Here is a 17770-nt window from a genome sequence, read left to right on the forward strand (position 1 = left end):
GTTCAAGGAGAGAAGTATAAAAAATTTGGCTTTTTATTGTAATTAAATAACTTGGAAGCAGAGCTGTTAACGTTGTGTGCATAACTGTACAGTAATATCAAACAAAAATGTTCCACTGTGTGGTTTAGTACATTGTTCAATTTGTAATTTATAATTTTATGTTTGATCTATTACATGAGTTAGAAATCTGCAACTATTCTAAACATTAGTTTCTGAAAGTATAATTTAAGTAATGGCTTAGCTTTCAAACTAAAGAGGATTATTAATTTAAATTCGTAGTTATTTTAAAGAAGACCTACTTTACTGGCTAATTTATACTAATGTAGAAGTAATTTATTATTAATGAAGACATAATTGAAGACATCACAAAGCAATAATATTGTAATTCTTAAAAAGACTAAGGATAGGTCAATTTGGTGAAATATAGCAGTATTTATGACTGCTTATTCAAACAATAGTAGTTTGGTTTTGTTTGCCTATTTTTATTCTTAGGAAATATTGTCTGGGTACGTTGCTTAGTGTGAAATATTTCCAGCTGAAGTATTTAAAAATATTTGAAGTAATTACAGTAATTTCATGATTGCAAACCGTACTGAGTATAAGCCGCATTTCCGGGGTATCTGCAACGTTTCGTTTTTCCTCTATATATAAGCCGCACTGGATTATTAGCCGCACTTTTGTTTGCAGCAAGGATCCGTGTGCAACTTTCACAAAGTTGCCAATTAGTAACAGAATCGCGGGATCACGGGGTTTACTGGCTCGGCCCTCCTCAGGGCGGCTGCCAGGGAGCAGCCCCGGCTCTGCCCGCCGCTGCCGCCGGGAGGCAGGGGAGCGGCATGCCCGGCCGGTGCCGTTGGGAGGAGGGAGAGGGGCATGCCCGGCTGGTGCCACCGCCGCGCCCCCCGGGGCTGGGCAGCGCTGCCGCTGCGCCACCACTGCCCCACTGCCCGGGGCCACTGCTGGCTCGGACTTCCAGCTTGGGAAATTTCCAAAATTTGTTCATATATTAGCCGCTCCTGAATGTAAGCCACACTTCTGGTTTGGGAGAAAAATTTTAGTCAAAGTGGTGCGGCTTATAATCGTGAAATTACTGTAATTTTTTTTTTCAGACACATGCATTAGTATTTAAATACATAGATTTTTTTTAAAGTTCAGTTATGGTTAGCTCTTTTTCTAGTTTCGTAATACGAAATTATGTTTAGATGTTTATATCAGATTTTTTGAGAGGTGATTCAGAGTGTTTAAACTTGGTGAAATAGGATTTGTTTAGTATACATTTATTTTGATAAGATAGTTTATGTATTCCTTGTATAGAAGTACAACACCTGCCTTTCTTTAAAAATTGCTCAAGTCCATAAAGTTCAACCAGTTTCTATTGCATTACAAAACCATGACCCTGATTGTTAGAAATTACAAAATACGGCTCTTTTACTAACCTTTGAATTTTAAATACAGGACCCATTTCTTTTTGTTCTAAGAGAGCTAGTGATATTTTGTATTTTAAATTTTTGTTTTGATGGCAATTATAATTCGATTAAATAATTCAGCACTTCAAAATATATTTTATTTACTTAAGCTATAATTAATGTTTGTAACATAAGAGAAATACATTTCATTCATTATAAGTAGTAAGTTCTTCAATGAAAGGACACGTTTCACCTTTTAAAAGTTTGAGTGTTCTTTTAATAACTTTTGAGGATTTGAGAAATATAATGAGTTTTGCCTTTTACAATATGAAAGTTTAATAATGAAAGTATAAGAATTTAATATAAAAGTAGAAGAAAAACCTCAAGTTTCTCCCTTTTTTTCACACTAGTATGTTTCTCGGTGTCTCATATAAACAAAACCTTAAGAAAACATTGTGTTGAAATGTTTGAAAAGAATATTCTGTCTAATGTGATCACATTTGTGAGGTTTTGTTCTGACTGATGATCATGTTAGACTTGTTTGGTGCCATTCTAATTCTGTAAGTAAATGTACTATTTGATTAATTTAAGTCTGGAATAAATTGCTTAAGTGTTAGGTTATGCTATAGACAGGTTATGTCCCTGAAGTAGTTAAAATAGATACTCGAAGTCCTTTATTTAGGTCATTTCTACTTACTGTATGTGGTATAATTTTCTATTACCTAGTTAGCAAAGAATTCCAATTTGTATTTTGTTAACAGGGCTTAATTTTGAAAGCTTGGCTTGATCTCACCTGTGGGAAAGAAACTCACATTAAGAAAGCTTTGAAATACTTTGATGAAGCACTGCAGGAAGGCAATGATGTTTTTGCACTGCTTGGTAAAGTAAGTTTACTTCATTATTTCAGCTCTTCCTAAATGTTATTTTAGTATTGTAAAGGGATTGGAGAGATGCAGAGAAGAGTAGTGCATAATGAGCTTGTCCAAGGAACAGAGATACAGCTCAGACCCTGTAGGTACTTCAGGGTTCTTTAGACACCAATGTAAAAAGAAAGGTATAGATTAAATTCAGTCAATCTAAATGTGTACTGTGGTTATAATTCTGCTATGCACACAAGAAAACCTTTCTATGCATGTATTTATATTTACAAAATGAATTTCAAATCACTTGAAAATGTAATAATGTGTGGTCTCTTCGCATGGGACACCTATGCACTTTACAGAATTGCTGTGGGCCAAGATGTAATAGTTAAACACTGTAGTGTGATTTTTTTATAATATTGTTAACATTCTATTTAATTGTCATTAGTCTGTGTCGTGAGTTCATTTGTGTTCATGTAATCATCGATGATTATATTTCATTAAAGGAGTGGCATGAATTGTTTTCTTTCCCCATTTTCTGTTTCAGAGCATATTGCAGTATCGCAGACGTTGTTACTAACATAACATGATGTGTTTTTAATATTCTAAAGCTAAATGTAGAAAAAATTGTTCAATGAATATTAGAAGGCTGAAGTTCAGGAGAGTGTGCACAATGGTATTTGGTTAGGTGTGTGCTTGGCTGCATGTGGACCATTGAATTAGATTAAGAGTATATGTCAAGTGTAGTTACTGTAATTGGGGTTTAGACAGACAGGAATCTCATAGGGCTTAAGAGGGTAACTCAGAGACTACGTGTGGTGTGTTTGCATCATTTCTGTCTTAAAAAGATGAAATTAAACATCACCCGGAATATGGTAAGTAAATTCAACGCATCAAAGCAAAACAGGGTTTAAGTCCTAAATTTATTTCTACTTGGATTAGTTTAAACCTGTGATTCTTGACTTCTGAAAGTTTGGTATTTGGAATACCCTGTAAATCTCATTACAGTTAGAAAATTGTTAATTCTGGCAATAACAGTAATTACCTGCAGAGTGTGGGTTTTTATATGTTACATACCTCAGGGCTTGAATAAATGTTTCATCAGTGGGTCGTGTTAGCTATCCTAAAATTGTGGGATACTTCATACAAAAGTATTTGAAACCTAATAAAACAATTTTCAGCTATGTCTGTCTTTTTCTTAATTGCAACTGACTAGTAAGTTGTAAATACTGCAATTACCATTGTTACAGAGCACTTACACACACACACCAGGCTTTACATGTCATCCTTTGCTGTTTGGTTGCTGCAAATGTGTCTAATTGTGCTGGATACTCAAGTAAAACTATTACTTTAGGAAAGAGTTTTTTCTCTCTGGCTCTTTTTCCTGGTTTCTGTATGAAAGGACTTCTGAATCTTCTCACCTGTGTGAGTGTACAGGCTCTTGATATGGCTTCTCTTCCTTCCATTAGGCACAGTATTTTGAAGTCCGACAGAATTATTCAGGAGCTCTGGACATTGTTAACCAGATAATTGCAATCTTCCCAAACTTCATTCCTGCTTTCATAAAGAAAATGAAGCTACAACTTGCCTTGCAGGACTGGGAGCAGACAGTTGAAACGGCACATAGGTTGAGTATGAAGTAGCACACCACTAAGTTATTTTCTTGTCAGATTTACACCCTAAGGACTCTTTGAAACAAAACTATATAGGTTTCCATTCATTGTTAATGAATCTGAATTAGTTACATCAGTTTTTTTAAAATAAATTTGAAGTAAATTAAGTTTTATTAGAACCCAGGCTTGAAATTCCATTAGGATGCTACATGAATATGTGAATCTGTTTTGGTTGGAGGAGGAGATAGGCATGACATTCCTGTCTTCCTTGAGATAGGCATGAAATAAGAGCTTTGCTTTCAATTGAGATCCATGATGTAAAATGACTGTGCAATATAAGTTATTCTATTCCTGTTTTAGGATAAAGTAGATGACTGAGCAAGTGTTTGGTTTGGTTTCTTTATATTGACCTTTTGTTTGGCTTTAGACTCTTGCAGAAAGATCCCCTCAATTTAGAAGCCATGAGAATGGAGGCCCTGCATCATCTGTGCAGGGAAGGAAATATATCTGAGGTGAGTCCTTTTTATTAGAAGAATGTTGAGCACAACCTAGTGCATGTGGCATCTAGTCCCTACAAAGCCTGTCTTCTTATGTATTCTCCTCGTATACTTTGGTTGGTTCTGTGCTGCAGTAATGTGAAGGAGGTGTATTCACCTATTCTGATTTGAGTGGCTACTCTAGCTTATTGCTGAGGTGTTTTCTGGATGCCGAGGAAAAGAAATTAACCTTCATCTTTCCAGAGAACAAGTGTCAAGCCAAACAAAATCTGATTTGGACAGTGAACTGAATCATGATGATGTGAATCATCAAAGTGATCTTTTTTGTTTAAATGCTCTTTTGATAAATTCATAAGTTATTGTAAGCCTTCCATTATTTTAAATATTTTATTAATTGAAGTAAGGGAAATGATGAGGTCTTATAGTGATAGATTTTTGGAAGCAGGTCGTAGTTGTTACACCTGTGTTTTGTTCATCATTTTTTTGACAATCATTGTGGTTTTTTTCAGCTCTAAGCATTCTATGCTACTTTTTCTTCTACTCCCAAGATCCATTTTCTTGCACAGGTCTATATGCATGAATCTTGTATGTACGATACTTGTGCCATTTTTCAGGAACTTCTAAAACAGTTGATCTAATTTGTCACCAAAAACTTTCTATATTTTTACTCATCATACAAAAATACTGTGATAATTTAAGTGGAAAGATAGAAAAAAAGAAGTGTTTTCATTGTGTTGTAGGTGTTTGGAATTTCTAGAAGAAAGGGTATTTATGTTGTTTAACACATTTTCAATTATTGCAAAGAACTGAGTCATTAACCTCCTTACAATCAAATTTAAGTCTTACGCACAATTATGGGAAATATGGAGAAGTAGTAAGAATTGCTGACTCCAGTGAAGCCATCCAGGAAGGAATTGCTGGACATGTAGTGTTAACTAAAGATTCAGGAGTAAAATGTCTCAACTAAGAGCTTTGTCTAGGGAAAAATTTCAAGACCTGTTAGATTTACACATTTCAGGTGCATCTAAAACCATATTAAAAATACTTTATTATTGCATACCCAGAAAATCCCCTTAGGTGTTTTGAGAAACTAATGTTAAAAGCATTTGGAAGTGCTTTGCTTTTGGGCATGTGTGTCTTACATCAGATTTAGCTCAAGCCTTCCACCCTTTTTGAGCATGGATAAAGGACACATGGTCTGCTTTATTGTCACTTTACTATTCTAAAGTGTTGTCATAGGAATTCTCAAGTCTGACTCCTCACCCTGAAAACCTCTGAATTTACATTTCAAAGTATTAGTGCATAGTAAAAATGTGAGTAGTTTATAGTGAAAACTGTTTGATTGTCCTAATTTTTAAATTATTTCTATTATTTATTTTATTATTCCTTTTTCTCCAAGGCTTCAGCAAGACTGGGAGACCTGATTAAAGCGCTGGATAGATTAGAACCACGTAATTCTGAGCTATTCTGTAAAATGGCATTAGCTTTCAGTAGAACAGTGAGTATGCTTTTTATTTCTTAAGCAGCATGCAGCAATCTATATATCCTGGTTTTGTTCTGTTTTTTGGTAGGCGGATGTTAAATGTCTACTAACAAGTCAAAAATTGTAGACAATTGAAATAGATTAAGTCATGTAGCTTTGGTAGCCATGTTTTTCTAGTCTTATATTCAGCATGAATTACAATGTTTAAGCCATCTCATTGCAAAAATGGTTTTACTGCTTGCTTTTAAGTGAGAAGCAGTGAAAATACACGAATGTTCACCAACCATCTTCTTACTGTATGATACTGACAAGGTTAATCACATAACCTTGAAAGTGCAAGTTTTTTTAATCTGTGTATTTACCAAAAATTGCTGTAAGGAAGCACTCAAAGCAACTATTCATTATTGTATGGTATTGTCTATTTATGTTTGAATCCATCCCACATAAATGTCACAGTTTTTACAGAATTACTAGTGACCAATTCATTCTTACATGGGATAGTGTTGTCTCTACTGACCTGGCTATATTCAGTATGTTTTTCTAACTGAATCTGAAAACTACGAAAAGCTTAAGGCTTAAAAATTGTTCTTACCATTAGTGTGGCCGGAACCAGCTCATCCTTCAACATACACAAACCTTAGTACAAAGAGCTTTTGATTTGGCATCTGACAATGCAGAATTTGCTACTGAACTTGGCTATCAAATGATCTTACAAGGGAAAGTGAAAGAAGCTCTAAAATGGTACAAGACTGCTATGACACTTGATGAAACAAGTGTTTCTGCACTAACTGGTAAGGTCTTGCACTTCCTTTTGATTTTTACTAAACAGTGGTTTTTTTGATCATATTTTCCTATTACTGGTGCTAGGAAAATCTTGAACTATTAGAACATGAGCACTGGGTTGTTTTTTCAGATTCATTGTGTGCTGTCTTCCTTGTGGCAACAGTGCCTCTTACTAAATATGTCTTTTGGTCTTCCGTATTGAAAAATTAATCTTCCCTGTTCTAAATTAGAGCTCTCAAAGTAATAGTAGGCACAGACATTTTGCAGTATTTTACTTACTTTATCATTTAATTTCTGTAGTGCCAAAGAACTAGAGAACTCTTAGGCACTACAAAAACAAGAAAATCAAGGGTATGATAGAACAAGCTATCCATGTCCTCATTTTGTCCAAATTATATTGAAAACCATAATCAAATCAAAACATCATACTTTGGATGTAGGTGTCACATCCAAAAGAACTCCACTTTATAATAAGTCCCATTTGTGTCAAGAAAATGGAGTGTAAAGTTTTAAAAGACATATTTGCCTGACAGATTTTTTTCCCTGTATTTCTTTCCTCCTTGACTGTGCCATGGCCTTAAACAGTATTAAAACCTTAGATGACAGGAGTGTTTTATGTGTGTGCTTGAGATTGTTTTCCTTCTTGTACTTTTTCTGAGTTTATGGTGCTTCTGCTTAGTCTAGAACCAGTTGAAAGTTTACCATTTCAAATTGCTTTATTATATATCTTTTATCATCTACCCTAGGTTTTTCTGAGTATGCAAAATTTCCATTACCATAAGTCTTGATCCATTCTTTCTTTTCCTGTCACTGCTTTATGAAGAGGTTGAGGAGAGGAAAAGTTAGTTGTGGAAGAGAAAGCATGTGCTTGACCAGGAAGATGAGTTGGCAAAAATAAAGTCTTTCCGTGTGTTACAGGAATTATCCGCTGTCAGCTAATACAAGGGCAATTAGAAGATGCGGAGCAGCAGTTGGAGTTTCTTAATGAAATTCAACAGTCCATTGGGAAATCTGGGGTAGGAGACATCTTTCTTTACTGAGATACTTTGATTACAATCTCAACTGTGGCCTTCTAACTATTATGTATTCTGTATTTCAGTCAGTTGAGTAGAGCATTCTTAATAGAGTACTGTTAAGTCTAAGTTTCAGTTTTTCTTTCTGTTGAAGTTAATGTGTTGCTTAACTTTGCAACTAGGCTGTTTGCTTGCAGACAGAAAACATCATCACTTTCTAGATGAGTTTTTTCTCAGAAGATGAGTTTGAAATGTCAGGGAGGAACAAATATTAATTATTTTCAGGATTTTGTGATCAGACAAATGCAAAGGTTCTTGCACAAATTAAAGGAATGAATTGGTAGAATAATCAAGTGTCCTTTACAACACACTAAATGTCTTAGAGTATCCCTAAATATGAATAAGAAGTTGCTAACATTAATAATTATGTAGTATTGTATGAATAACAGATGACTGTATCTGGAATATGCAGAATATTTGGAATTTTGTGTTTGTTTTTTCTTTTCTGTAGGAATTATCTTTCCTGCATGCAGTCCTAGCTATGAAAAAACGTAAGAGACAAGAAGAAGTTTTTGCTTTACTGAATGATGTTTTGGATACTCACTTTTCATCTTTGTGTGGATTTCCTCTTGGTGTGGAGTATTTTGAAAAACTAAACCCTGATTTCTTGCTAGAAATTATTAGAGAATATCTTAATTTTTGTCCAGCACAGGTAAGCACCTGTACAATCACATTTGTCTGGGATGGGGAATTTTTTGTTTTGAGAACAGTTAATCATGAAGTGAAAAACCGGAAAATTTTCCCATTTCAAATGTGAATTTATTTGATGTAAGAGTAGTATATTTTGGGATATTACACCCCTTATCAAAGTAATTATAAAAATAAGTATTTTGTGATGTGAGCAAGTGGCAGTAATGACACCTGATCAAACTTTGGATATTTGTTCAGTGCACTCTGTGTGTGTAGTTGCACTGTCTTAGTATCTCTTAGGAAGCTGTGATGATACAGTGAATAAAGCTATCTTATTGTGAAACTAGGATGTTCACACTGACCACCTACTAATGAAATATTTTTATTTGCTTAGGATATCTTTTCCATATATAAAATTTCTTTATTTTGCATGTTGGTAAAAATTGGTGGAATACTGCCTTTTTATAGTATTGTTAATTCCAGTGAAAAATCTCACTTGCTTAGGTAGCTTAATTTTCTGTGGCAGAATTTGTGTGCTTTGGCAACAAAGGTAGTGGAGGCTTCCATTTTGGTTTTGGGTCCTATGGAAATACTATTTGTGAACAGAATGATGTTTAGGTTGCCTTTACCTTTTTTAATGTATAAACCAGTTAGCAACTAGCTAAGGTAGTAGAGGGAAATGAGTAATATTTCTGATATAGAGCAGCTAAAACGTGGTATATTGTACTAGCAGTTTGCATGAAAATAGCTAGTTTTTAACTTCTGTTTTCAATCTGTTGCCTGCAGTATGGATATGTTCTTTGGCATGGGATGAGGGTAGGCATGACAGGACCAGAACCTTTTCTTCCCAACTTTCTCATCATCCCTTCCAACTTTAGCCTTCTTGAAATTTAATTCATGGTACTCCTGTGTTAGATGAGTTGGCCTGAAAATTCAGAATGTGTAACCAAATGTTTATGACCTGACTCTTCTGTGTATGTCAGGTCTGAAGTGTTTTGTTGTCCTTGAAGTGAGACTGTCTTGTGTTCCTGCTGATATCAAGAAGTTGGTCCCTTGAAATTTCAACTTATTTTTATAGTTCTTCACAACAAGAGCTGCTTTGACTGAAGGACATAACATGACTTTGCTAAGGCTTGTTTGAATTTAAAGTGAAACTCAGACTTAGAATGAAATCTAAATCTAAAATCTGTTGACACAAATTCTGGGTTTTGTTAGTTTTTTGGGGTTCTTTTTGTGTTACTTACTTGTATTTTTTGCTTCTAGCCTGCAAGTCCTGGGCAGTCTCCTTCACCACTTCTCAAGCACTGTGCTTCAGTTCTTGAAACTGTTGTAAAAACTGTGCCTGGTCTTCAACAAGCTGTCTTTTTAATTGCAAAAGTGAAGTACTTGTCAGGTAATAGCTATTTGAATGGGTAGTTAACTGCATCCATAGTTTATTTAATATAAAAAATTAATTTCACACGTGTCAGTAATAATGAATATTTTTCTTTCACTGCAGAGCATTATGTTCCAGCTAAGTGAAGAACATTTATTCCTCCCTCTTTTGTCCTTTATATGAGACTATCTTAATTGTACAGACATATAAATAAAGTATTTTTTAAATTTATTATTTCCCAAAGTTAATGATTTACAGATGAAACAATGGGAAAATACCATACCTTTGACCTGCTTTTGATTTTATGTCATAACCTTATAATATTTTGTATCTAAGTTTATTCACTGGATGCTGACAATTAGCAAATAAAAATGATATGTTTATAATAACCCCTGTATTTAATATCAACTGCTTTTTCACTTTCCCTTCCTTTCCCCACTTCCTAGGGGATCTTGAAGCAGCCCATAGTAATCTACATTACTGTCTGGAAAGGAACCCTTCTTACGCAGATGCACACTTACTGATGGCCCAGGTGTATTTGGCTCAAAACAATACCAAGCTATGTTCTCAGTCCTTGGAACTTTGTCTAAGCTATAATTTTGAGGTGAGTTGAACAAAAGAATGAAATAATTTTATTCAGTCTCAGTCATCTGAAGTTGTATGGTTTTGTATATCATAATTTTCAATTGAACTTTTTATAACTCTTCCACTTCGAATTGAATATCTAAATGTTTATATGAATGTGGTATCTGATATTTATCAAAGAAATGACCATTAAGGCAAAACTAATACCTCACAAGTTACACTTCATTGGCTTTACGCATTACAGTATGGGATTTTTAATTTCTTGACATTAGTTGAACTTTTATGTAGGATTAGCAGAGATTGGGAACACAGTACACGCACACCACTCATTAGGTCTGAGTTCTGCCCAAGTGTCCTGAGATGGCTTGGCTGAAAGCTACCGTTTCTTTGCAAGTGTGTCCCATCTTGTTTTCTTCCTCCAAGTGATACAAGAAAGCTGAAGATTAATATCTAATTAACTGCTAATTGAGGTCCTTGCCATATCTCTCTTACAGGCTTTTGTTTAATGTGAAGTGTGTTTTAGGAAGGTGAAGAATGGAATGCAGGACTTGTGCCAAATTATGATTGTATTATGATACCTTTAATTAATAGTCTGGTGAAATGTGCATGCAGCAGTGTGGGAGACACTCAGAATACCTTAAAATTAGTCTAGTTTATAATAAAGCAGCCATTAATGTTGTTCTATCCCAGAGTCTCACCCCGTGCAATAGTTTTTCTTTGTAATTAAAAACTTACTAAATCACTAGTTTGCATACTCTGGTAATTCTTATATTTTTAAGTAAATTTCTGAAATTGAATTTATGTATATTTGGAGGAAAAAAAAGAAACCAAAGTCAAAATTTAAAAAAATCTTGCAAGGGATTTGAATACTTTACATCAAGTAAAATTTGGAAACTTCATTTTACGTATTTTTTAGGTGAGAGAACATCCTGTGTATCACTTAATTAAGGCCCAAACACAAAAGAAGCTGGGAGAAATACCAGAAGCTATTAAAACCTTACAGATGGCAAGGAATTTGCCTGGAATGAGAAAACCTACAGCTTCCTCAAAAACAAAAGGAAAAAGTATTGAAATTGATACAAGTGATCGTGTGTCTGTGTTCCTAGAGTTGGTAGATGCTCATCGTTTGAATGGAGAACCGGTAAGATGGCAAACCTGCTAAAATACAAAACACACCTGAAAACAATTCCCTCTTCTCAGTCCCACTTCTAATAGTTCAGAACAGAAAACCATCAATTCTTTTACCAAGAGGATTTGCAGGGATGTAGACCTCTGTTTGTTGTCAGAATGCTATGAGCAGTAGTTTTGGATCATATTTAGCAGCATCCCTACTATCAGCTGTGTCTGGATAAGTGGTAGGGCACTACCTAAGTGTAAGAATATAAAAGAAGTCATACAGTCCTGTGGTTTGGAGGCCAGCCCAAACCAGCCCAAGGCAGGACCTGTTGGAGCAAGGTGCTGAAGACATTCTCTAGTTGAAGTTTGAGCATGTACTTATATATATGCAACACAAATGTAATTTTCTGTACTAAAACTTTCTATGGTATACAGTAATTTCACGAATACAAGCCGCAGTAATTAGACAAAAATTTTGGTGGAAACCTGGAAGTGCGACTAATATTTGGGTGCGGCTAATCTATGAACAAAAATGTGATATCTGCCCTTACCTAGTATCATACCAGTCCAGTCCCGAGCCGAAACAGTTTGAAATCCATGGTTTCCCGTTGTTCCGACGATGAACCAATCAGAGAACAGCTTATTGCCTGCCTGTGGATGGCGGCGTTACTGAGGGGCGGGGGTTCTTATCGGGGTAAGTTACCTCGGCGAGTTACCTCGGCAGTTCGATAAAAGTGTGTGATATTTCTCTGTACTTTTTAAAGTGTTTTCAGTCTTGTGCGGCTACGGGGCTGGCTGGGCTCGCAGGGAGAGGGCTGGGGGAGCCTCTCTCCCCGCAGGGAGAGGGATGAAGTGGGCGATCGGCTCGCAGGGAGAGGGCTGGGGGAGCCGCTCAGCCCACAGGGAGAGGGGTAGAACGACCACTCGGCTCGCAGGGAGAGGGCTACAGCGGCCGCTCGCCCCGCAGGGCCGCGAGGGCTACAGCGGCCGCTCGGCCACGGGGCTGCGAGGGCTACAACGGCCGCTCGCCCCGTGGGGCCGCGAGGGCTACAGCGGCCGCTCGCCCCGCAGGGCTGCGAGGGCCAGAGCGGCCGCTCCAGCACGGAGATGTGGCTCCGCTCGGAGCTCAGCTGCCTGCCCGCGTGGCTGAGCGGCTGTTTAAAGGCAACGCGGATCCATTGGGAATGCTCGCAAAATGACCACACTATTGTTCCTGTCTTTTTCGGCTTGTAAATAAAGGGTGTGTCTTTTTTCACTTGGAAACAATGTTTCCGAGGTCGGCAGTAAGCCAGTAAGCCCCGGCAATCCCGCGATCGTGTTACTAAATGACGACTTCGTGAAAGTTCGCGGCGAACTAAAGTGCGGCTAATATTCCAGGTGCGGCTTATTTGTTGACAAAGACATCAATGTTGCCAACACACCGGATATGCGGCTTATACTCCGTGCGGCTTGTATTCGTGAATTTACTGTAGTTGATATCACAGGAGTTTTATTTAAAAATCAAAAACTATAGCAAAACAAGTGGATACTATGGTTTGTGTTTTTTGAGGGTTTTTTGGTTGATTTGCATAATGCCCGTAAATGCTTATGATGTCTTTATTTTTTGCTGTTCAATGACAGGAAATAAATTAATTCTGTTGTTTTTATTATTTTCAGCATGAAGCTGCTATAGTTATCCAAGATGCCATTAATGAATTTTCTGGGACACCCGAGGAGCTAAGAGTTGTGATTGCAAATGCAGATCTGGCAATTGCTCAAGGAGATGTGAAACATGCCTTGACTATGCTCCGCAATATTACACCTGAACAGCCTTACTTTGTACAAGCTAAAGAAAAAATGGCCGATATTTATCTTCAGTATAGGAAAGATAAGAAATTATATGCTGCCTGCTATAGGTAAGAGTTAGTGGTGTGCATAAATAGTTTTCTAGATGTTTACTGATAGCATGGTGAACTCATTTTTTCTTTCTACAGCAGTAAAGGAGAAATATTTAGTGACATTAATGCATTTGAGTAAATGGGGTAACTTTTAAAATGATAGTTGGGATTCTTACTTTGAAAAGATATTTCAGGGATTTTTTGGTTTATTTTCAGAATAGAAACTAAAATCTGCAGAGGATAAAATTGTTGTGCCCTTCTCTTGTTCAGATACCAGTATTGGCATATTAAATACTGAGCAAGGTTTTGTCTTCTGTTCCCAGTGACCTAGTAGAAAAACTGCCGAGTGCTCATACTTTACTTCTTCTTGGTGATGCATACATGAATATTCAAGAGGTGAGTGCTTGCTGGAGAAGAATAGAATATTTAAGTAGTTTGTTGACTTTGTCTAATGGAAACCTTGTGCCATGCTGACTCTTATTGCTTGATGTTTGTCAAACAGAAACTGCTTTAGGATATAAAACAATAAATATTGACTACGAGTAACTGTTAAAATTAAAAACTGTTGAAAATATATTTATTCTAAAAGCTTACTTGGTGAAAATCAAGGAGGAAATGTTTTCTAAAAGAGCACTGCCTCATAAGATTAACAGATACCTAGAATGAGATCTAAATAGTGTTCTGAAACTTAGAATAATTGTAGGTAACTTAGTTCTCATGCTGATGGCTTTACTTGAAGTTTCTAATTTTGTGGTTCCTATACATTTTTTGGATTCTTCACTTTCTTGATGAACTGGAAATGCTGTTTAGTATTGGCAGAAGACAATGTAGTCAAGTGGACATGGGAATTTGAAGACTACATGTTTAAATTAATATATTAAAAAAATTGAATTAGGACATGCAACTGATAGTTTAGATCACTGGTTTGGACATCTGTAGATGTTTCATGATTGTTTTCATATTGATATTTGTGTGTAGTTTTCTCCTTAATGAAGAATTATCACACAAAGTGGAATTTCTTAAATTTGCTATAACTAAGACATCTGCCTCTTTGTTAACTAAGGAAGGTAGTAGTAGAGAAATTGCAGTAAAAAAAGAGTGAAGTTTATTCAAACTCGTTTGTTTGCCAAGTCTCTCCATATTTTGTTTTAGCGTGAAAATGTTAATTTACATGGGCTTTACGTTTCCTGCAGTTTTATAGTAACCATTCTCTCTGAAGTATTGTAGCTTATGGATCAGTAGTGCTTGGCAGTCATTCCTGGAGTTGTTACCAGTTTTTATTTCCTTCATACACCTTTTATCATAATCTTTTACTTACATGTATTTATATTTTACTGTTGAAGCCTGATGAAGCCATAGAAGTCTACGAGCAGGCCTTGAAGAAAAATCCAAAAGATCCATCTTTAGCGAGCAAAATTGGAAAAGCCCTAATCAAAACACATAATTACTCAAAGGTATTCTCTAAGTACTGTATTAGTTGAGTACTGTGTCAACATGTGGGCTTTGCTTGGGTATAAGTGTTATATTTCCGAGTGCTAAAATAGGCATTTTATCCTGAAAGTAATTTTGTAGATTCCCTTTAGATCATCTGGCCAAAGGCACAGTTGGTAAATTCACACATTGGTGGGTTCAGATCTGTTGAATTGTAGTTCTGGGGACTTGCAGTGGGTTTGGGCCTGCACTCAAACCCATGTTTTATTAAATCTCCATTGGAAAAAAGTAAAGAAAATTGTAAGCAGTATGTCATTAAATACCTAAGTAACAGGGTTGTTGTCTTTAAAGTATTCACAAATGTTTGCTTCTTTCTTCAAGGCAATCAATTACTATGAGGCTGCAGTGAGAAATGGTCAACAGAACTTCCTTTGCTATGATTTGGCTGAGCTTTTAATGAAACTGAAGCAGTATGAACAGGCAGAAAAAGTGCTTCAGCAAGCTTTAGATCACGAGCCTGGTAGGACTGTTATTAATTCACAGGAAGACATACAATTTCTACTGTTACTTGTATTTTCTGCATGACTCTAAGGAGTGAATGAGTTTATGGCTACTTTTTTTGCAGTTGTTTAATTGCATTTGTTAACCTTTGTGGCTGTCTGAATAGACAAGCAGTATTATTAGTAGTCCATTCTGTAAGGTTTTCTTATGTCACTATATCATTTACATGCTTTGCAAAGGCATGCTGATTTTCCATCCTGTTTACTTTTTACTGAAAAAGTCCTCTAGTTTAACATTGTATTCCTGTCCTAGTTAAGCCTTTGAGGATCTGGCTAGTTTAATAGTCATGCTCGAGACAGCTTGATTTTTCTAGTAGGAAAAATAATTAGCAGTATATACAGTTTTTCCCATGTATTTAAAAATTTTATCTTCTGTTTTAATATGAAGCAAAAAGTCTTTCTGTTTTTTAATGTCTTTTTTATGTTTTGATACATACACATTCTCTAAGAGAAAAATGTTTTATTTTGTCTGATTGGGAAAATTATTGAACAATTTAATATTTTTAATGGAAATGTTTGAATATCCTTTGTTTGGGAGAAGAAATGAATTATAGCAAATATACTGAGGGAATGATCTTACATGGTCTAAGGTATGCAGTCTAATCTCTGATTTAGAATAATATGTCACAATTACAGCACCTTGAAGATCAGTTTTCTGATAGAATACTGCTCCTTAATTTTATTAAAGATACAAAATTTTTGGTGGCATCTATATTTTAATGTGGAACTATGCTCAAAATACTGCTTTGTCAGTAGAATAAAATAAATTCAAGCCAGCGAAGACTTAAATTCTTCAAATAGTAATTTATGCATATTTATTTTAACCATTATTCAAAAGATGCCTGCTGCTTTTAAGTAGATACTGAAATATTTGGTTAAAATAACTCTGTATTCATGTCTATTCCAGACTCTAGTAAAAGAAGTAGTCTGCCTAGAAATTTCCTCTAACAGTCTCAGCTTTTTGCATGTAGAGTAGCACATTATACCAATTTGGACATTTTTCATTGACTTTGAGGAGGATTTGGACAAGAAATGTCAGGAATGGCTTTATTTCCTATCCGCTTACATCAAAATATTTTTTCTCATGTCTGAAAATCAAATAGACCAGACAGTCAATTTTTTTTTTTCTGTTTGCATCTTTCAATATCTTTGGCCTTAAATCTCATTTTGTTTATAGTCTGTAATGTTTACTCTCCTTACTACTATACTCTGCCCACCAGCAATGCACCAAGTCAGATCACAATTCTAAATATATAAGTTGAAGCTGTGAATTTTTTATGTAAACTCTTGCCTGGAGGATGTGATGAGTTTCTTCTTCTTTTGACTTCACTGGAATCCGTTACTTCAAGAATAATGTTTGTTTAATATCATTGTTACAGTTAATGAATTGTCTTCTCTGATGGAAGATGTACGTTACCAGGTACTTCTGGCAAAAATTTACAGCAAAATGGAGAAGATTGACAGAGCTATTGTTTCATTACAGCAGGTAAAGAGAAAAACCAAAAATACCTGTGAAAACTTGCAATGTCCTTATGTTTACCCCGGTTTCACTTTCATCCCCATATTCTAACTATAATATCCATGTGAATGTGGAAAATTAGTGTATGCTGGGGATACAGCATCAGTGACTTCTGTGAAATGTAAAGTATGTAAAGTGTTACACAGTCTGAACTTTTTGTGGTCAGTATTATCTGAATTTTGGATCAGAATGCAGGCTTTTACTGCAAGCCTGCAGTCTTACTTTGCCTTCATTTGTGTTCATACTTCACAGTTTTAGCATATCAGGTGAAAATGAAATTGGCCATGAGGGCAGCTAGATTACATATCTTTAGCTCAGCATTGAAAACCATTTGCAGAGCAAAATGGAACAGCTTTCAAGGGCTACCTGTTGTTTTGTTGTATTGCTAAACAGCAGTATTAGTATTACATAGCAATTATAAAATCTGTTCATTCTGCAGTTCAACATTATCCCTCAGACTGAGGCTTGAAGGAAAAAGGTTGGAAACTAGAGGTTTGACCCCTTAGAAAATGCTTTCTCAACAAAAAGGTTTAGCAAGACATGTGGTCAGTACTTTCTGTTCCATTATACCTTCACTCTGTGAAAGTGAAGGTAACAGAAATGCCTTGGTAGCGTCTTCTGACCAGCAAGAAAAGTCTGAAGATTGGTTAGAAAGGTAATTGTATTTAAAGGTTTAAATACCAATATTGGTAAGGTTTATCTTTGTTAAATTCTTACTTATTTTTTCCGTATAATCTACTTTTTTCTTTCTCAAAGTTGACTTTTTCCCCCCTAATTGTCCTTTAGTAAAATTCCCCCTAAGCAGTTTTCAAAGAGATGTTAGAAGTTCTCCCCGGATGTTATTTTGTGTTTTAGTTCTAATTCCCTGCTAGGCAAAATGGTAGGGGTGTAAGAAGCAGAATAGTATTAGTGATTCCTTCTTTTAAAAAAAACCAAGTACACTACTTTATAGTAGATAAATG

The 17770-nt window shown here is 35.7% G+C and overlaps 1 protein-coding gene across 2 annotated transcripts in view; it reads left to right on the forward strand.

The window, feature by feature from the left end:
• TTC21B (tetratricopeptide repeat domain 21B) overlaps window positions 1-17770 on the forward strand; it is a 38857-nt gene that overhangs the window by 3361 nt on the left and 17726 nt on the right. For both annotated transcript variants that reach the window (XM_033064290.1, XM_033064291.1), the window contains 15 exons: window positions 2168-2290; window positions 3736-3893; window positions 4307-4391; window positions 5776-5874; window positions 6458-6650; window positions 7561-7658; window positions 8167-8367; window positions 9609-9738; window positions 10167-10324; window positions 11222-11446; window positions 13078-13316; window positions 13622-13694; window positions 14642-14752; window positions 15111-15249; window positions 16669-16775. In XM_033064290.1, coding sequence (XP_032920181.1) covers window positions 2168-2290; window positions 3736-3893; window positions 4307-4391; window positions 5776-5874; window positions 6458-6650; window positions 7561-7658; window positions 8167-8367; window positions 9609-9738; window positions 10167-10324; window positions 11222-11446; window positions 13078-13316; window positions 13622-13694; window positions 14642-14752; window positions 15111-15249; window positions 16669-16775 — 2139 coding nt within the window. The remainder of the gene's footprint in view (window positions 1-2167; window positions 2291-3735; window positions 3894-4306; window positions 4392-5775; window positions 5875-6457; window positions 6651-7560; window positions 7659-8166; window positions 8368-9608; window positions 9739-10166; window positions 10325-11221; window positions 11447-13077; window positions 13317-13621; window positions 13695-14641; window positions 14753-15110; window positions 15250-16668; window positions 16776-17770) is intronic.

The sequence above is a fragment of the Catharus ustulatus genome, chromosome 7 (genome assembly GCF_009819885.2).
Source record: "Catharus ustulatus isolate bCatUst1 chromosome 7, bCatUst1.pri.v2, whole genome shotgun sequence".
Lineage (NCBI taxonomy): Eukaryota > Metazoa > Chordata > Aves > Passeriformes > Turdidae > Catharus > Catharus ustulatus.